The 21631-nt window shown below is 38.3% G+C and overlaps 2 protein-coding genes across 3 annotated transcripts; one reads left to right on the top strand and one right to left on the bottom strand.

Moving 5' to 3' along the window:
• The first annotated feature begins 1298 nt into the window (after positions 1 to 1298).
• On the top strand, positions 1299 to 15621 carry LOC126373824 (PAT complex subunit CCDC47). Of its 2 annotated transcripts, none has more exons than XM_050020150.1 (11): positions 1299 to 1448; positions 2402 to 2550; positions 3486 to 3586; positions 4955 to 5059; positions 6801 to 6975; positions 8439 to 8572; positions 10206 to 10364; positions 11083 to 11273; positions 11949 to 12102; positions 12618 to 12752; positions 15415 to 15621. In XM_050020150.1, exons 2-11 carry the CDS (start codon positions 2409 to 2411, stop codon positions 15517 to 15519), a joined length of 1401 nt encoding a protein of 466 aa, XP_049876107.1. In that variant the 5' UTR covers positions 1299 to 1448; positions 2402 to 2408; the 3' UTR covers positions 15520 to 15621. The 2 variants fall into 2 exon arrangements, with proteins under 2 accessions (XP_049876107.1, XP_049876108.1); XM_050020151.1 differs by lacking the exon at positions 1299 to 1448 and adding an exon at positions 1874 to 1896.
• A 4079-nt stretch (positions 15622 to 19700) lies between these two features.
• LOC126373895 (uncharacterized) lies at positions 19701 to 21280 on the bottom strand. The gene has a single exon (XM_050020252.1). It carries the CDS (start codon positions 21054 to 21056, stop codon positions 20592 to 20594), a length of 465 nt encoding a protein of 154 aa, XP_049876209.1. The 5' UTR covers positions 21057 to 21280; the 3' UTR covers positions 19701 to 20591.
• Positions 21281 to 21631: the final 351 nt, after the last annotated feature.

Here is a 21631-nt window from a genome sequence, read left to right as displayed (position 1 = left end):
ATTTTACTTTTTGGACAGTCAGTTGATCAGATTGTTATGTCCGAACCAAACTAGGGATCACAAAGCGATTTTTGTGAATTGTCCCCACCGGAAATCGAACCCGGGACCTCTGGCTCGTGAGTACATCACTCAACCACTGTACCACAGACGCCGTCAGTAGTAAGGTAAGTACCTATCTTTTTTTTGACGAAACTTATTGTAGCTTTGCTTCAGCTGGCATTTGACTACTTAGCCGGACAAAACCTAAGCAGAAATGTCATTATGTCTATAATTGTAAGCGAAATTTAGAATGGAACAATATATTACTTTATTATAGCGGTACAAGTCCACATAATATATTATTAAGAAGGATCTTTTTTATACAAGCTAACTGCTAACTGTATATTGATAGCTCGTTTCACATTAGCAAGCAGTGTGGTCAACGGCCTTTCGATCCTTCGCGCACGAAGTAATCAAGTCTAAATGGTATTCATTGACTGAACGCGATTGCATCTGTTCAGGATTATGGGTGGATGGCCTCGTAAAGCCAACTTGTTGGAGTCTGGAGTCAAGTTTGTTTAGCATCTCATGTTTATTATCTTAATTTACATTTTGATTTATTTCTTTAACTACGTTTATTACGGCTACGGCTACGTTTATTGTGATTTGTTACTATGGAGATAAATATTTAGAATAAAAAATATAATCTACTAATTGAAATGCTTTTGTGCGAATTATCTTCCATTTACTGCATTTTATTATGAAAATTACTATGATAAAACGTGGCTATAGGTCTACCAGCATCTGATGGCATAAAAAAAGTAAAAAAAATATTGATTTTCCTATGGTAATATTAAACTGTCTCCTGTCATGTCGAAGTACATGTTTTGTCAACAATACTGAGATTTTCCAAAGATTCCTTGAAACTATTCTGAAATAGAACGAAAGCAATACTGTATTGCATACAATAAGTACTTTATATAATGTCCATATTGTCCGTCAATAGGTAAAAAATAAAAAGTATCAAGACGTTTTCATCCAATTACCCGAGTGTTGCTTACTATAGAAATTTTATTTCCCCATTTGCCATCAGATTCTGGTACACCTATAGTATCCGAAACCTATGAAAAAATAAATGTTTTTCGATATTGGCAACTTTTTGAAAAACGTCATGTGAGATGACGTGACAATTATAAATGTGTTGTCAATTACATTATTTATTTTCACGCATGCGCAATCTTGTTACACAAAACTTGTTTCTTATTGGTTATTTGAAAACACCGAATACTTTTACACCAATAAGATTATTTGATTTAATTGAGCAATGAAAATGAATTGTTAGGAACGTCAAATTTATTATTTCAATGTATGCCGTGATAAAGAGTGATGATAGGTTTTTTCTGAATTAATTTAATTATTTGAGTTAATGAAGTGATTTAATTATTAAGTTTAGAAAATAAAGTTACCAGGTAATTGATATTTCTATTGTGCTAATAAATCCGACGTAAACTAAGGTTTGAAAATGCGTATTGAGTTCCTGCTATTTTTACCTTGATATATCTGAAAAAATATAATTAGAACGCCTTGAAACTAATGCTCTCCCGTATTTTTAATGAATAAAAAATATTGTAATTGATTCTTCAATTAAAATCATACAATTCTTACTGCATAACCTATACTTGTAGGTCAAGTACCTTCAAAGTCAATAAACATCAGAATAATTTTAATTTTCCTGTCCCTTGCATAGTTGTAAGAATTGTATTAGAATGTTAACCACCAAGTAAGGCGTAAAACAGTGTAATTCAATCTCTGAGAAGCCTTACAATACTCTTGTTCTGTAGTTTCAACCTTGGAGAACCTAACTTAGATAAGATTATTTCAATTATTGTTTGTGGATGGCTTTCGTTCGACTTCACGGTATTATTCATTCATAACATAGTGGCTGATTATAGCAAAAAACTAAGTAGATAGATTCGCAAATACTTTGTATAATTTTAAAAAGAAAGATTCTTATTTTCTCATGGTTTATGAAATTATGACATTTGCTTTTTTATCTAGTTTCACACTATATCATACTTTTTGTCAAGAATTCTATATACTTACTGAGTATGGTATGTTATAATTGTTTTGTTTATTTCTGGTTCTGATTAATTTATTGAACATGACTTTCCCTTATGCTGTCAGTCTTTGCAGCATGTTACGGTACATTAACTCCTTTTCAGTCTAAGATATCAGACAATCAATTTTACATCAAAGTAAATGCTAATTCATAGTATTTTTTATTCCTTTTTGTATTCATTCCTCTGTGGCTTCTTGCAAGGTACAAATTATTTATTTTATTTATGTACCAAATGAAAGTAAAATTAACACTGAGATTAACATTAACATTAAGATTTTCTTAATATGTCTGCACACATTCCAGGGTCAAGATGCGTTTGCTCCTTCTCTCCCTGGTGCTCCTGGCCAGCACATGTCTAGTGCGAGGGTTTGAAGACCAGATGGAGGATGATGACTTTGCAGAGTTTGAGCAGTTTGATGCTGATGACGAGCCTGCCATTGCTGGGAAGACTGGTTGGTTAAATATTGTCTACTGATATAAAGAGAGTCACATGTAAATACCATCATTGGTTATATAAGCCACATGAAAGCATATGAATGTAGGAGCTGTAGCATTCGCCATAGCCGAAATCAGCTGGATATTTATCATGATTCTGATACGATTCCTTGATTGACTCACTGGCTCAGCTAAACCTAAAAGTCATTTCAATTTGCATAGATTACAGAATTGTAAGAGTGAACTACCACAGAGTTTTCACTTCAACTTAGTGTTACCGAATAATAAATTATTTACCCCTAAATAATCTAAATATCAATATGTATCTATAGGTTTTTCGATATTTAAATTATTTAGGGGTTTTGCATAGATTTGTAAAAGTGAATTCACACAGAGTTTTGACTTCAACTTAGTGTTGCCGAATAATTGATTATTTACCCCTAAATAGTTTAAATATTGATATGTATTGACAGGCATATCGTCCCTTAGCTTACAACACCGCTTAAGTCATTTTTACCAACTTTACAGGAGATGAAAAAAAATGTCTTATTTAAAATATCTGTAGATTTTTTTATTGCTACTTAATACATACTCTAGTTAGCGGTTAATAAATAATTATTTATACTTATTTTGACGATTTACTTTATTTTAACCTTTATTTTCTTCATCCAATGGCATTAAAATGTAAAAACCGCCAATTTTCGACTTGAGCGGTGTTGTAAGCTAAGGGACGATATCAATATTTAGTTTATTTTGGGGTAAATAATTTATTATTAATCAATATTTAATCGATTATTGGGCAACACTACTGCAACTGAATGATCCTTGATGATCTTATAAATGTGTTAAAAATGTAATGTAATAGTAATGTTACCGGTATAGCAGTGGGCTATACTCTCCACATTTAGACTGTCTGTTATAAGTGACAAATTACCGGTTTTGTATTATTCAGATTTCAGTGATGACGTCAAAGAGGTTCCCCCTCCACCAAAGCCGAAGCCCAAGGAACAGTTCCAGCCCAGTGCAGAACAAGAAGACGAGATCATGGTAGAGGTATGTTCAAGATTATATATTAAACATGACAACTAAATAGGGAATTAACCATTTTATATAATAATATATTTTATAGATAACCAAGGTGGTTGTCAACTATTACAAGAAGAGGTATGGCTCACCACCAACTTGTAGGAAAAGTTATAGATTAATATTATTTAAAAATAGATCCACCATCATAGTATGCAAATAAAGAATATTGAATAATTAGATCACCAAAAAAAGTAGTCTCAGGGACTGTAACCTGGAACCTGACAGAGGGTAGTAGTAACTGTCAGTACTATTCAGAGGCGGAGGACAGAAGTCTACTCTGGGCGCCGTCCCACTCGCGTCAGACAGAGTACAGCGGGGCGGAAGGCAAGAGGGAAACCACAGCCCTATTTTTCCCTAAAAAAGTAGCATGGAGAATGCTACACTGACAAGAGTGTGGCTCTTAATTTAATGATGATGAAAAATAGATCAATTGCTGTATTTGGGTGTAATATTCATGCGAACAAATAAAATAATAGGTTATAAGTATGATTATAGAAGTAAGTAGTCTTAGATAGAAAATAATCGATTGGCCTTATTTCGACTGATACATTACTAAGCTAATGAAGTCACAACATTGGCTCCTGTACTTTGACAGATCTAATAGGCTAGTTTCCAACTAGTCAAATCAGTTACTTTTTACTAAACGTCAAAACATGATATGCCTATGGAATTATGAAAAAGCAACCTATGACGTCATAGAAAAATGTAATCAAATGTTACATTTTTTTTATTAAAATTTATAAATAAGTTAAATAGAAATAAGGAAACACTTTTGTCACCTTTACATTTTGTTGTTAGTGTTTAGAAATCACAATTTCATAATCTATCATTGACCTAGGAAACTACCCAATTCTTACCGTGCATTGGAACTATTTTAAAATGTGATATTTAAATATAATCGCTAATTGTACTGATCTAGTCATTCTGTTTAATGGTAGGTAGGTACTATTATTAGTACTAAACTATGTAGTACCAAGTACTATAGATATACTAACAGATAGGTACATACCTAAGTACTTCTCGTATTTACAACGTATTTTGTTGGCAGGACGCCCAAATAATTAGTTCATCATTTTGAAACAGGCATTTGCGGCCTTGGGTTGCATGCAACCCTATAATAACAAAACACGTAACCTAAGCTCAAGACTATATCCCAATTGGGGTAGTCAGAGGTACATCCATCGCAAGATGAACTAAGTACCCACAGCTCACCGAGCTTTCTATTACACCAACGTGATAGATGGTGAGTTGTATCGCCGTCTGTAATGGCCGAGGTAACTGTGTTAGTGAAGAAATCCTCTGTAGTCTTCATAATTATAACTTTATCGTACCCAGGATGAGGACAATGAGTTCGAGCACTTCCACGACCCGGAGGAGTTCGAAGGGTTCCAGGATAACGCGCCGCGCTCCGCCGAACAACCAAAGATCACCATATCAAAGGTACGTTCTCTTTTTAGGATTCCTTAAAAGGAAAAACCTCAAAAACGGAACCCTTACAGGATCACTTTGTTGTCCGCCCGTTTGTCTGTCAAGATAATTTTCTCGGTAACTTACTTTTTCCATGTCATCATCATCATCACCAGCCCATTAACGTCCCCACTGCTGGGGCACGGGCCTTCCCTATGGATGGATTGGGAGATCAGGCCTTAAACCACCACGCGGGCCCAGTGCGGATTAGTGGTTATTAACGACTGCTAATGCAGCTGGGACCAACGGCTTAACGTGTCTTCCGAAGCACGGAGGAGCTCGAGATGAATTTTTTTTTGTTGTCACCCATCCTATGACCGGCTTTTGCGTAAGTTGCTTAACTTCAACAATCGCAGACCGAGCGCGTATACCGCTGCGCCATCGAGCTCCTCACTTTTTCCATGTATCAACTTAAAATTGACATCTAATGCTTATTTTTTCAAATAAAGCCTTTCGGTTTGAACCTTATCTGTCTCAATTGGCGTACGTGTGCTTACGCTATCGTCACGTCGATTCTGCCGCGTGCGGTCGCTCCCTCTCGCTCTAGCAACTGACGGTTCTGAGTAACAGAAAAGGATAGAAGCATAGGAAAGTGCGAAGAGGTGCTGACAGATGTGGGAGCCTTATTCAGATATTAGATTTCGTACTCATATATTGTATATGTATATTGGCCCCGATTCCTGCAGACACCCCCTAATTTTACTTTAAGTTATACCTGTCATTTTTTTATCCACCAAAAAGGAAAGGAACGGATGATTGACACCTCTTTTTTAATTAATTTTAGGAAGAACGAGTAAGAATGAATAATCTGGGCGAATCAAAAAGGTATCTCGCTGGTATGCAAACCGTTTGACGTGTGCTGTCAACTTAATTCTGTTGGGTTATTAGTCAATGTAATTGGGATGGAACATACGTCAATTGTCAGTACACGACAAACGGATCGCATATGAGGGAGATGCCTATTTTAATCGCCCGGATTATTCATTCATTTTAAAATTAACAGTTGTCAATCATCCGTCCGTTCTTATTCGGCGGATGAGAAAACGATAGGTATAGGTCCCGGCAAACTTCTTGAGCATCGACCTTGACTGCGCACAACCGAATTTTAGATCTCTTTGGTGGTGCGGTACGGGGCGCGGGGGCGGGTGAATACCGCATTGACCGGCTATTGGTAGATCAGTCGATACTTCCCCCGCGCACTCTGTCTTCGTCCCTTTGACTCCCGAATACACTTGCGTGCAGTGAAACTCTCACGTTTTTGTTATTGCTTTTTTATTAGATTTTTTTGTTATTGCTCATTTTTTTAAGTTTAAGAATTAGTTACTAGCACGAGGTCTATGTCTACAGATCCAAAACCTAGCACTAGCTCTGGTATTGCTGGTTTCAATCTCATGGAAGGAATATCATACTTACCTGACGATTAGTTTTTTATTAAGTATAATAATATAATATAAGTTTTAATAAACTATAATAATATAGATAAGTTTAGTTTTATTAACATAATTAAATAATATACTTAATAATTGTTTTTTTTTAATGAAGTTAAGAAAATAATCAAAAGTTCATTTTTTTTTGCACGGAAGTGTACGTGCGCGAACTTTCCCCCACTACGACACTCGATGCTCAAGAAGTTTGCCGGGAGTTATATAACTTAATATAGTATGATAAAATAAGTCTGCCGGGTCCGCTAGTTAGTTTTGATGTTTGTGCGCAGGTCCCAATAATGGTGCGCCCGCGCTGGGATGCATACTGGCTGGAGGGCATGCTGTGCTGCCTGCTGGCTGCGTATGCGCTGGCATACGCCGTGGGCCGCGCCAAGAACACCTCTATCGCGCACAACTTCCTCACCATGCACAAACCACTGCTCGACGACAACTTCACGCTAGTCGGTCAGTAGCTTCATGTTTCTTGTTGTAAGGTCAATGACCTACCTCATCAACCCTGGTAACAGAATCATCGAGTTGATGGGTGCTTTGATGAGCCAACCCGTTCGACTTTAACATTATAACATAACATAAGCTCTGATATCCCAATTGGGGTAAGCAGAGGTACATCATCGCAAGATGAACTAAGCACCCACGCTTCACCTTGCTTTCCATAATATACCACCACGTGAGGACTGAGACCAGGGTTGATAAGGTGAGAAAAGAAGAAAATTATAAATAACAATGATAATAATAAAAACACTAAACACACACATTACACACACACTACACATCACACACACACTATACACGCACACACACACACACACACACGTTTTTTACACTTTTTTCAATGATGTTGCTGTAATAGACAGCTTGATGAGGTGTGGGTACCTCTGACTACCCCAATTGGGATATAGTTTTATAAATATAATATAGGCCCGCATTGACCACAGTCTCACCTGATGGTAAGTGACGATAGGGTCTGGGGTGAATCACAGATACCTAGCAAACGCCTATTCACTCTAGCCTTGAAGACTCGCAGATTATAACGAGCTGGAAAAAGAGACGACGGCAGACAGTTCCAATCCTTCGCTGATCGCATCAAAAAAGAAGGGGCAAAACGTTTATTGCGGATTGCTGGTATATCCACAACATAAGGATGAAATGCCCGCTGTCGCCTAGTAGTCCGTAGATGGGTTGGAGTGGGTGGAATTAACTCGTGAAGTTCCCGCGCACACTTACCGAATGATATAAAATAAAAATAGTGTATGTTTAGTGTTGAAATGAGTTATAAAGGTGTTTACAACCTGCAAAACATATGTAAGTTTCATTTATCTGTTTATTCTAGGCTAGTACTAGATCTAAACTATTTGTATACCTTACTTTCTATAAATAAAGATATTTTTAAACAAACAACACTTACCGAAGTGTATCCTATAAAAGACCGTTAGACAAGCTATCCTTAGTCGTGACCTTATGTTATTACTTGAGCATAAATTGTTATATTGCTATTAAAATAGTTTACTTCTCACATATACATTCATTTAAACACAAACCTACAAACACGCTCACGCACTCGCGCGCGCGCACACACACACACACACTCAAGAGTACCTACTTATAATTTTATTTGATTGTCTTTTGATTTTATTGTTTTTTTTTTACCTAAATCTGCTGTATATTTCTATTCAATGTCTTCTAGCCCTCGTTGACAATTACTTCCGCACAATATCCCAGGAAGAGGAAATGACTGAAAACCAGCGCTGGATGGCGCCATAGCATGGCTCCATCACAGCACAAGCTGAGCCATTTCCTTTTGCCCGTGTTCGTAATATTCATAATTACCTAGTTCTTATAGCAAATGTAAATTGTTACTGGCAATAAATTTATTTTAATCTTATTCTTATTAAATTTGTTGTACCCAGGTGAGCCCGGCGCGGACGTGGTGGCAGGCAGCGACACCCGCGGCTGGAGACGAGAGGCGGAACACTGCTTCACTATGTGGTGCAGCGGCCGACTGTGCTGTGAGGGGATGCTGCTCACCCTGAAACTGATCAAGGTAGAAAAGAAAGAAAAGAAAAAGTTATTTATTTCAACGAAAAGGTACAATTATTGCCAAGTGTAGCGGCCTTTTGTTAAGTGAACAACACCTGTGTTAGAAGACCGCGCTCTTCAATATCGATTACTAATGGTACCAATACAAAAGCTTAAATAAGTAGGTATTATACCCATTACATTACGCGCAGCGGTAAACGCGCTCGGTCTGCGATTTTCGAAGTTAAGCAACTTTCGCAAAGGCCGGTTATAGGATGGGTGACCACAAAAAAAGTTTTCATCTCGAGCTCCTCCGTGCTTCGGAAGGCACGTTAAGCCTTTGGTCCCGGCTAAATTAGCAGTCGTTAATAACCATCAATCCGCACTGGGCCCGCGTGATGGTTTAAGGCCCGATCCCCCTATCCATCCGTAGGGAAGGCCCGTGCCCCAGCAGTGGGGACGTTAATGGGCTGATGATGATGTATCATCATTACGAAAAACTTATGATTAATAATAAAAATATATTTGTTTTTATTTTTTAGCCTAAAGTGTTCAGTTGAAGAGTGGTAGTGTCAAGTAGTGTGTGATAAATAAGAATATTATATAACTACAGTGTTCTTATATAACATTAATGTAAAACTTTAAGGGTGGTATTAATAAACAAACCTCAGCTTCGAGACTGCTCTCAAGATCATGTCAATGCGACAGTTCTTATATCATCACTGGAAAGGCAAAAATACGTAAGCGCCAAGAGGCCATTTCGGGAAAAAGTCATTTAAAGTTTATTTTTCGTTTTTTTTATCCATTTATCCAATTTATATGACGTCAACGTAACATAGTAACATACTACATAGCTTTTTTCATTTTCTATATTTAGTAAGACATTAAAACATTGACTGCAATATTACGATATTGACGCTTACGTAATTTTGCTTTTCCAGAGACGATATAAAAACAGGGTTTTGAGCATGGTCTTGAGGGCAGTCTCAGCTGAGATTAGTTTATTAATACCACCCCAAGATATATTATTAAACTAGATGCTGCATGGTGCAAAGCAGCTTTGTGTGTCCTGTATTTGTTAGCATTGATCCTTTAACGATTGAGCAAATATAAAACACTTTGTATGGCGGCCATCAAGCCGTGGTAGCCCAGTTGGTAGAACGCTTGTCTTACTTTGAGGTCTCAGGTTCGAATCCAGCAAAGGTCTAAACCAACGATTGTCGAATTTGTTTTCGAACTCTTGTTTGGATCATTTAGCTGAATTACCTCTTTCAGTATTCGTTACGATGTCATTTACAAGTACATACAGGTAGCCATACAAGTAGGTATGGGTGTTAGTGACATCGTAACGAATACTGAGGATGACGGTTCAGACCATGATTCTGAGTTGATATCAAGTGGAATTTCCTGTCGTAAAATTAATGAAAATGTTTGTGTTTTTTTTTTAATTATTTTCTGTTCCATACTTTTGCGACGGAAAATTCCACTTGATATCTACTCAGAGTCATGGTCTGAATCATCTTTTAAAGTTTTTGTTACGATGTCTATTATTCCTTATTCTATGCCATTGAACCACTGTGACTATACTCTCGTCTGTGGTCTATTTTCGTTCGTGTTCTCATAATAACGTTTTAATGACGATTTCTTGTTTCCCATAGCGTCAGGACCTAGTCCACGTGGTGCTAGGTCTGGCCAGGCCGACACCAGACACGTTGTTGGTGCGTGTGGAGCTCGGCCGAGAAGACGGAGACCCCTTCGTGCTCTGCGTAGCACAGAAGAAGATCGCCACGCGACTTGCTAAGGAGATGCAGGACTTGGTGCGAGTTCCATCGACTTTTTTTATCTTACTAATGTCTTACTAATATTATAAATGTGAATTTTTGTGAGTATGGATGTTCGGATGTTTGTTACTCTTTCACGCATAAACTACTGAATGGATTTTAATGAAACTTTACAATAATGTAGCTTATACATCAGAATAACACACAGGCTTAACAATTTTAAAAAACGGAAATTCTCACCGCGGATACCGATATCCACGCGGCCGCTAGTAGTCTACATTGCATAAAAAACAGTTTAAAAATAATATGACTAAAAATATAAGTTTCCAAACTTCTTCTTCTATCGTGTGGGTTGTGAGGTGGATCACCAACCTCATCAACCCTGGTGTCAGGGTTACTATTGAGCATGTAACGACGAAGCACGGATCACCTTACTTTCGGACAATCAGGTGACCAGCCTATAATGACCCTGACATATAACAGGGTGTTAGTGACATCGAAACGAAAACTTTGAGGGGCGATTAAGGCCGAGATTCTGAGTTGATATCAAGTGGAATTTTCCGTCGTAAAAGCATGGAACTGAAAATAATTTTAAAAAACAAAAAAATTATGAATATTCGGATTGAAAATTCCACGTGATATAAACTTAGAATCATGGTCTGAATTATCCCCCTGAGTATTCGTTACGATGTTACTAACACCCTGTATGACACTCATGTGTATGACGCCTCCTAATAATGTACGTTGTCGTCAGAGCGTGTTCTGCCCAGAGCGCCGTCCGGGCGACAAGCACGGACTGCCGCCCGCTCTGTCCGTGCTCTCCGAAGCAGCGGAGGCCACCGCCGCCATCTTGGACACGCGCGTCACCTCAGCCCTTACACAGTACCACAAACACATACAGTACATTCACATCTCTGACCGGTACTGCGGACCTAAACAGATTGAGTATGTATACTTTTTTATTCTTAATAGGCTAGTTTCCAACTAGTCAAATCAGTTACTTTTTACTAAACGTCAAAACATGAAATTACTATGAAATTTGTATGAAAAAGCAACCTTGTTTGAGGTTTACGCGGTCTTCTGTTCTTATCGTGTGGGTTGTGAGATGGAAAACCAGCCTCATGAACCCTGGTGTCAGGGTTATGATTGAGCCGCTAAATGCCCCTAACATGGCTCATGTACGACTACTTACTTACATCAGTTAGTAGTAACTGGGATCAACGGCTTGACGTGCCTTCCGAAGCACGGATCATCTTACTTTCGGACTATTAAGTGATCACCCTGTAATGTCTTAACCAGAGTTCACAAAGTGATTTTTGTGACATGTCCCCATTGGGATTCGAACCCGGGACTTCCGGATAGTGAGCCCAACGGTCAACCACTGACTCCACTCCCCACCAGCGGCTAAGCTAGGTTTACCTCACCCCCCCTCGGTCTTTAGTCTTCAATGATACGGGCGTCAGACGTCACACACACAGATGCGCGTGTACGATAACGTCAATGTGTAGTGTCTGTGTAAAACGAGGTGTTTTGTATAAGTGTCTGGGGTATGCCTTAGATCAGAAAATATTAATAGAGGAGATGAGTTAGGGAGTCTTTTACATTATCATTATTCCACAGAGAGACAGCGTCAACGAAGCCCCCGGAGACTGAACGCGTGCTACTAGCGAGCTTAGCACTCGGCCCCGACGGCGGGGGCAGCGAGGTCCGGCCTCTACTGCAGCTGGTCTTCCACCTCATTGACAAGATTAAGAGGCTGCGGCTCAGCAAGGAGGTATTTAAAAACACAACATAGCATAAGCTCACTAATTTATCCCAATTAGGATAGTTCAAGTCCAAATTCAAACATGAATTCAAACTCACAAGGTCAAATTCAGTGGTTTACAATGTTAGTCCGGCCAAGTAGTTAATGCCATCTGCGGCAAATCTACAATAAGTCACGTCAAAAAAAAACAATATAAGTCTTGCGTTCTCCGAATAGCACAAATCATGATAAATTATTGGAAATGTTTCTAAACTGTAACAATATTTGCGTGCTATTGTCGCTCTAGGATTGGCTTGCACAGTCATGAAAAAAAGTGCATTTCTTCGAAGCATTGACGTCATAAATCGTCTGAAACAGACGTATAAGGCCAATGATGATGATCGTTGATAGCCGATGAGTAGGGACTTTTATGAACATTCATCTATTAATGTACCCTTTTCAAAAGCAAATAAAGAGTATTTCTATGGCTATCACGGATTTCGAGGACTTTTCAAATAAACTATATCGTTTAACTTTGTTTTCAGGCATTGGCCAAGTGTGAGAAACGCCGTCAGAAGGTGGCGGAGGCGTGGATGCGGGGCGCACACGCCGCCAGACAAGAGCAGGCTGCGCAGCGACGCGAGGAGAAGAGGAAGCAAGAGAAGGAGAGGATCTTAGCGGTAATTAATGTTACATCCACGGAATAGAAGAGGTTGGAAAGGCCCTAATTGTATGGGAACCGTCGCCGGTTCAACCCCACTCTGTTACTACTACTATTTGCTACTAGTTACTACTACGATATCTCTACCGCTTCTCAAATTTATTTATTTTATTTTATTTATTTACTTTATAATTTTACATGACAATTTAAAACCATAGACTTATAATAAAATACAAGTTACAAAAGTATGCAAATATAATGCACAGAAATTACGACAATCGGCTCCAAAACTATTTATGGTCTGCAGTGACAGTCCTTAAAGGCCTCGGCCTGTGGCAGGACTAGTCACATAGGTGCATCTTATACGAGCGGTTACGTTATGATTTTGAATAAATTCCAAGGCTACTTTCATAATTAAAACACATAATAACGGGTTCTTACCGCGTTTAAATGGGGATATGAGACTCCCGATATTTCGACACTGTTGCAAGTGCCATGATCACGGGATGAGTTTGGTGCGAGTTCAGATAGTTCCGAACAAGAAAGAGATGGAGCTATGTTTAGAACTGAAACTAAAATAGGGCCAGAATCGATACCATTCGGTATTTCGAAATAAAAAAAAAACACAAAAGAGAAGGAACATAAAGTAGACTTATCTCTATTTAACAAAAACAGCACATAAGGACGGCTTTTTGGCGGGAAACGGGAACGGGACAGTTGCTTTCTTCATTGAATAATCTAAATAATTAATACGAAGTGGTGTTATGTGGTTAATGATCGCATTAAGTTAATCGGAAGACATTCGCGAGTGTTATTATATCGGAGTATTCAATAAACAAAGTGTATCTGCCTATTTTCGCTTCGTGCCAGGAAGCCGCTTCATAACTCGAAAGTTTATGCGGACTTTTGAGTTAATTCGTTTGGGGTTCGGAGTAGGAGTCTACTCCGACGGTGGGGGCTTAGGTTTCATCATCGACAACGGGATGAGTTTGGTGCGAGTTCAGATAGTTCCGAACATTCCGATATCAAAAACATAAACAAGCGGCAAAGAAAGAGGGTAGACAGATATGTCTGCCCGTAGAAAATTATGGATCTACCTACTCCTCTCCAATCTCATCAGTCATCCCGTGATCATGGCACTTGCAACAGTGTCGAAATATCGGGAGTCTCATATCCCCATTTAAACGCGGTAAGAACCCGTTATTATGTGTTTTAATTATGATAATAACCGCGTAAACTTAAAACAATGTATAAGGCTACTTTCGTTGCATACAATTTTTTTTTATAAATACGAATATACGAAGGTTTTTAGCTTTCCTAAAAAAGAAAAAACACGCATAAAAGAAGCATTTTCACGCTAAAAGAAGGTTTTTAGGTGTTTTGCAAGAGAAGTGTGTCAGGATCGAAGCAAATGGAATCTATAGTCTCTGCTTACCTCGGTGGGAAATAGGCGTGAGTTTATGTATGTATGTATGTTTAGCTTCCCTGTGAAGGAGGGATTTTCTTGCATGATAGTCGATATTTGACTTCTTGCCCTGCAGGTATCGACATCTTGCCATAGACATGACAACCTTTTAATGTATTTTCGCGGAGGTCCGTGATTGTGTGCAAAATTGAATGAGCAAATAGTTCATTTGCTCATACTTGTATGGTGCGCGTTTCGCGCTCAATTGGCCCATCCAACCTCTTTATTCTATTCCATGGTTACACTTATCTACATGGTCGCCTGTAGCAGACGATTCCAGTACGTTTTTATTTCTTCAAGAAAAGCACGGAAATATCGGTCACACAAATAAATAACAATGCAAATCTGTCGCGCTTCTTTTTTTTAAATATGGGTCGAAAAAGTGACAATCGGGTGTCCTTATGTGCTTTTTTTGTTTTGTTTTTCCCCGAAGGGTAAGGCAAAGGGAACTATGCCCATACAGCCATGTCTTACGTATTTTTTTTCTTGATGATTAATGAAATGATGAAAGGTGATGATGATGAAACCTAAGCCCCCACCGCGGAGTAGACTCCTACTCCGAACCCCAAACGAATTAACTCAAAAGTCCGCATAAACTTTCGAGTTATGAAGCGGCTTCCTGGCACGAAGCGAAAATAGGCAGATACACTTTGTTTATTGAATACTCCGATATAATAACACTCGCGAATGTCTTCCGATTAACTTAATGCGATCATTAACCACAAAACACCACTTCGTATTAATTATTTAGATTATTCAATGAAGAAAGCAACTGTCCCGTTCCCGTTTCCCTCCAAAAAGCCGTCCTTATGTGCTGTTTTTGTTAAATAGAGATAAGTCCACTTTATGTTCCTTCTCTTTTGTGTTTTTTTTTTATTTCGAAATACCGAATGGTATCGATTCTGGCCCTATTTTAGTTTCAGTTCTAAACATAGCTCCATCTCTTTCTTGTACTCATCATTAGTGAAGGACGGCACTATTTATGCTGCTTCCAAACTTAATTAAAAAAAACGTATTTTCCAGAATTGGTTTTCGATTCGCCCGGTTTATTCATTCATTTACTCATTCTTCTTAAAATGTAGAGCTGTCAATCATCCGTCCCTTTCCTTTTCGGCGGATAAGAAAATGACAGGTATAATTTAAAGTAAAATTAGGAGGTGTCTGCAGGAATCGGGGCCATTAATTATTTATTTAATAAACATAATAATGTCGACAGGAGGACGACCCGGAGAAGCAGCGTCGATGGGAACTGAAAGAGCAGAAGCGACAACAGAAACGCAAAACTCCCAAGATGAAACAGCTGAAGGTGAAAGCGCTGTAGCCTGCAACTGTCACAATGCAATATTATTTACTACGGATTTTGTTATTTATCCTAAGTGTTAGTATACTCAGCTTACGAATAAATGAATTTTAAGTTACCTTACTTGTCGTTTTTATTGGTTGTTATTAGTAACGGCCTCCGTGGTCCAGTGGTTGAGCGTTGGGCTCACGATCCGGAGGTTCTGGGTTCGAATCCCGGTGGGGACATATCACAAAAATCACTTTGTGTTAGTTTGGTTAGGACATTACAGGCTGATGTTCAAGCCGTTGGTCCCGGTTACTACTTATTGATGTAAGTACGTAGTCGTTACATGAGTCATGTCAGGGGTCTTAGGTGGCTCAATAGTAACCCTGACACCAGGGTTGATGAGGTTGATAATCCAATTCATAACCCACACTATAGAAGAGTAAAACGGGAGTAACGTATAAAAAAAAATAAACTAAATAGGGTACATGACAAATTGACAAAGAACTAAAGTCAGATGAATTATTTCGGCAACTCGGCAAAACGATATCATTTAAATGGAAAAAGATTAGAGTATCTTATCATAACGGCCTCTGTGGTCCAGTGGTTGAGCGTTAGGCTCACGATCCCGATGGTCCCGGGTTCCAATCCTGGTGGGGACACACAAAAATCACCTTGTGATCCCTAGGTTGGTTAGGACATTACAGGCTGATCACCTGATTGACCGAAAGTAAGATGATCCGTGATTCGAAAGGCGCGTTAAGCTTGTTGATCCCGGTTACTACTTACTGATATAAGTACGTGGTTGTTACATGAGCTATATGAGGGCTGCCGTGTCACGCACAAGTCTGCTATCTTAAAATAGTCGAGTTACGAATAACCAGTGCAAAAGGGGTTTATATCCTATGCTTTACATAGTGCAGTAAAAACATTTTAAAATTTATTGATACTTTTTGAGATACAGAGGTTGACAAAGTCTGCTAACTTGATTTTTTTGCATGTGGGTCACGCCTAACTCATCTAACTAAAAGTTACAATAGATAGGCGTGACTACGACGAAGGCAATCCTAGCGATTCGCGACATTCTTTGTACTTGCAAACCCGGCGCCCAGGGAGGAAACACTTCCTGAATCTGAGAGAGAAGTCGAGGACCCAAAATGCTTTGAACCAGGCATAAAGGGGAAATATTTTTTGGTTTGAATAAGAATGGGAAACTTCTTTAGAACAGTGATACTACCTGGAACCGTTGGTCAAAGGATCGAGTTTTGCAAGAACCATCAATGGGAGGATACAATACCAGGCTGGAAAACGGTTTGTTGTGAGAAAGCATACTCAAATGTGATGAGGATGATAAGGTCTTGTGACTTTTTTGTTGAATAAAGAATTGCAATAGATGTAACCCTGGGTTTTCATAACTAAGCAAGCGATAACATCATCGCTATTAATATTATTTTTAGTTTCGATCATCAATTGCAGCATCAAAATCGTAAATAGTTCATGAGCACAGGGTTATTTTGTTTATTGCTTTTATTCCTAGATGATTCTCGTTCGCCGAATGGGATTTTTTGTAAAACATTTGTTGAACCTTTGCTGGGTTCGGCTTCTTCAAGGGTTCTATGTATATTACACCCCCTTGGAAGCGGTTTTTGTGGTTTGTCGCGAAACGGATTCAGGTTTTGTGGACTGATGGTCTGTGTTGTCAATTTTTGTGATAATCTGTCAGATCGTCAATCTCTTTTACTCTCGAGAATTCAAGAGTTCGCTGTGCAACCGGGAACTGTATAAGCTGCCATGAGGGTGTACCTTGGTTCCAGAGCTTTGTGTTATCTGCAGTCACAAGTGAGGACGAGTTGATTGATCTCATCTTAGCCAAGAAGAGAATTATATTTTTCTTTTGTGAGGTATAATTGTCACAATTCAAAGCCAAGTTCTTGTGGTTGCAAGGGTTGTTTAATACAGAGACAGAATGCTGATGCTGTATTATGGACTTTTCACCCTGCAGTGGAACTGCCTTTCTCGAAAAATAATCCTTTACGGTTGGTTTCCACATCCATAGTATGTACATAATGATCCTAAGCTAAAAGCTTTTTGGCAGTACTTTCAATTTTAACACCATCTTCTGAATATCTACGGGTTTCATATGTGGAATAAGTCCCATAGATGTTTAGAGGGCGATCTAAATAATGAAGGTACCTACTGTTGACGAGGTTTTTGCTGTGGAAGTGCAGGATGCTATTTGCATGCCCAGGCTAGCTGTGGGGATTGCTGTTTTCAAGAACGTTGGTTCTGTTCATTGAGACGTTTGTCTCAAGGGTGAAATATGATACTGAGGCGAAGCAGGCGGAGGAGGCCAGTTTTTATAGTTTTATTTTCTACTTTCTTCGAGGGTTGTCCCTCGCGATAGAAAACCAAATTCCTACTCTGTGTACAAACTTCACAGGATCCATTCTTGTACATTCTTGTTGAGAGTGATTGACTCTTCTACGCTTGTGGCTGCAAAAAGCGTAGGGAGTATGTTTCGAGCCGGTGCAAACTTCCATCGTGTCTGGTACAGTTCGTGCTTGCATAGCAGACAAGTTTTCGGGAGAGGGGAGTTATGCAGTCTAGCAGATTGTATGGAGAAAGAGTAAATAAGTCGTCGGAAGGTACGACAATGCAAAATCTTGGCCACGAAAACATTATTTTATCGAACTACTGGAAGGTGTTTCCAAGGGGGTGTGGTGTGCTGGCTTTGAGGATGGTTGAATTTAGTAAGGGTTCAACAGATGTTTTTAGTAAGGGGTGGTGCATGTGTGCCGATGATTTCGGAGTGATGAAAATTGTGAAGAGGAATTAATCGATTCCTGAAGGTTATGCCTAAAACATTTTTAGCTATGGCATTGTGATTGATGATTGCAAACATGCTGTTGGAATCCCATTTTTTTCATTGTATTGAGAAGAAGTTTGAACATAATTATATATTTCACAAATATTTTTTCCAAACGTTCATTATATTTTAGATTATTTTATTTAAAATTATAAAATTACATAATTCTGAGCTCCTGATTGCTGATTGATCTTCTTCTTATCGTGTGGGTTGTGAGGTGACGTACCAACCTCATCAACCCTGGTGTCAAGGTGGTTGCTGATTGATGAATGTGTACGAAGCAAAAAAAGTATGTCAGGGTAGAAAAAAAGGAATTCCCAACTTGTACATTAATATTTCACTTAGTCTACTCAACCCGGGCTACCCCAAAAAGCAGTCCTTATAGAAAGCTTGTAACGATCATCTCTTACAACTAATAATTAGCATAGATAGATAAAAGTTATAACAAACCGGCTGCATGTGCCAAACTCTGCTAATTTAATATAGCACAGACCGCGTGACCACATTTCTATGGAAGAGTGGTCATGCACAACTCTTAAACTCGATTTAAATAAAAACTATTATAATAAAGAAAAAAATCAAAAGTGCCTGTTATTCAGAGTACATTTTAGAATATTTTCTGATATTTTGATGAAAGATATTTCACTTAATACGAACTATACAGACGATTAACTGAAAAAAACTTTAAATGCGATTTTCTCAAAACAGCATTTTTTGAGATAGCAGAGATTCGTATGACACGGCAGAGGGGCCTTTGGCGGCTCAATTATAACCCTAACACCAGGGTTGCTGAGGTAGATAATCCACATCTTAACCAACACGACAGAAGGGTATCTTTTTTTTAATTAAGATGGGTTTCCTCTTGACCAAACTTTTTGTTTTGGGTTTGTATCTCATAAAGAAATCTGGTAAGTGGTGAAACAACTTTCCCATTGTTTGGTCCTCATTACCTTGAATGCGAAAATATCCTAGATTATTTGGTCTTTTTGCAAATATCCAGTTAGATCTTAAGTTGGCGACGTACATAGTATCTTATTGGATATTTGTAAACAGACAAAAGATTCTAAGATGTTTCGCATTTACAGTAATAATATGGACTTTTGGTGTTCGAAGAACTAATGATATGAAAATAATGTGCCACACAGGAAAATGAGATTGTTTTATCATCGTGAAACTGGAATCTATATTACATAACAATCTAGAGAATATTACAAGTGTATAAAATATCAAGCCCAAAAATAAAGATAATAAAAAAACAATAGAGAAATTGGTGATTTCTGTTCTATACATATACTTAATGTTATTACAAATGTAAGTAAATAATATTGGTAAATATATTAAAACCCGTAAGTAAATACTCAAAGCAATATTTATTTTAATATTTGTTATACTAAATAATTAAAAATAACAAAATATGTTAACAAACATAAGTATCTATATCTAAGTCACAAAGGCTGGTTATGGGAGGCACAAACAATGTATTTTCATTTTAAAAATGATCATTGTTTATGATTTGAATTATCATGATCTAGAAATGACTGGTAACTATGTGACAAAAACACGGTACGCAATAAATATACTTATAATAAGGATGTATTTGAAAGAGTTACAATCACCCAAGTTAAAACTTAAATTACAAGGAAATGTTAAATGAATGAAAGATTATGAAATGAGATCTACACAGTCTTTTATCAATGAGAAGATGTTAATTATTATTAGGTGTAAACAATAAAATTTTATGTTATCTCCACCTCTCATTTCAACACACGAGTTTCAATTGTAATAAATATTTAAACAAATTCAAAAGTGCATCCTGTGACTTAGAGAAAACAAAATTATATTGTTCTTAACAAACCCTTAGGTGGTAATCATACAATCAAGAACTACAATAAATTATGTGACTTCTTGGAATTACCTAAATATGAATACAAAATAAAATTTTCTAGTATTCTCACAATTTGTACCCATTGAACAATTTTGAGCAACATTGAATGCTTAAAGACGTGACCTGAGATTACTTTCATTCACTGACGCGGGCTACATGCAAAATTAACTACACCGAGGAGCTAGGAACATGACACAACGTCTCTACACTTACACCGCATTATCATTGGTACAAATACATTGAAAAATATGTCAACATCCATTCACTTCAATACTACTGCCCCAGTCCTGCGGTATCTGCTGGGGGCGCTCGCATCACTGCACTACATTCGGTGATGTTGGGCAGGCGGTGGCTTCGTCATTCATCGACTTGCAGCTTCTGTATACGTGTAGACACGCAGTCCATTTCTGGAGAGATCTCGGGCCCTGGTGGGGGTTCGACGGCTAGGTTGAGGTTCTCGAGCGACTGGCAGCGCTTCGCCGGACACTTGATGTCGAGCGGCTCTCGCGTGCAGCTGCTCGTGGATGGCTCGTATATACTGCTCTTGAACTCGCAGGCGGCGTCGCCCGGTTCCGCACTGACGGCTTCAGAGTTCTCGCTCTTGGTGCGGTGCCTCATGGGAAGCACGTACGGACACAGCCTGTTCTTGGTTGTGGTCCTCTTCATGCAATAGCCCACGGTGACGTTGGACACGTAGCGCGTGTTCAGCCGCATCACGTTCAAGTTGGACTTGGACTCGCGCAGATACTCGCGCCGTGCCTCTGTTATTGCACTCAACATGCCCAAGTCGTGTAAGGCTTTGTCTAAATTGTCCAGATTCATGTGACTGCAGTGTTTTCAATATACAACGCAATTAATTGGTTATCACCAGCTCACGTTTGTGAATTTACTTAATTTTTAAAGGTGATGGCACAAGATGAACTTTTATCGTATTCATTACACGTTATTCTAACTCAAAACTAGTTAAAATTTCGGAAATATGCACGAAAACTCATGAAAATAAACATCACAAAAAAGTCATAATACTGGATTGATTGACAAACGAAATTTAGTATTGCTATTTTGAAATAACTTTTATTATAATTATTTTTTCTTTCGTACCAGATTTGAATACCTACTTGTTAAAATTATAATATTGAACTCTAAAAAAAGGGTTAAAACACGAAGTCGGTATGCTTCTTAATAAATATAATACGCCTCTTCCTCCCTGTATTAGACGGATAAAGTTTTTCGTAGGTGCTGTAGATTTTCCTCAAAAAGCATTCACTAGGTACCAAATCAAATCGGAATCAAATCAGAATCATTTATTCAACGTAATTATCATGGATAAACTTGTTGAAGGTCAATGTAACATTTTTGAATTTACGTCATTTAGCAAGGTGTTATGGCTGAGGAGA

Source organism: Pectinophora gossypiella, chromosome 16 (genome assembly GCF_024362695.1).
Source record: "Pectinophora gossypiella chromosome 16, ilPecGoss1.1, whole genome shotgun sequence".
Classification (NCBI taxonomy): Eukaryota; Metazoa; Arthropoda; class Insecta; order Lepidoptera; family Gelechiidae; genus Pectinophora; species Pectinophora gossypiella.
This window is presented reverse-complemented; position numbering and strand designations above follow the sequence as displayed.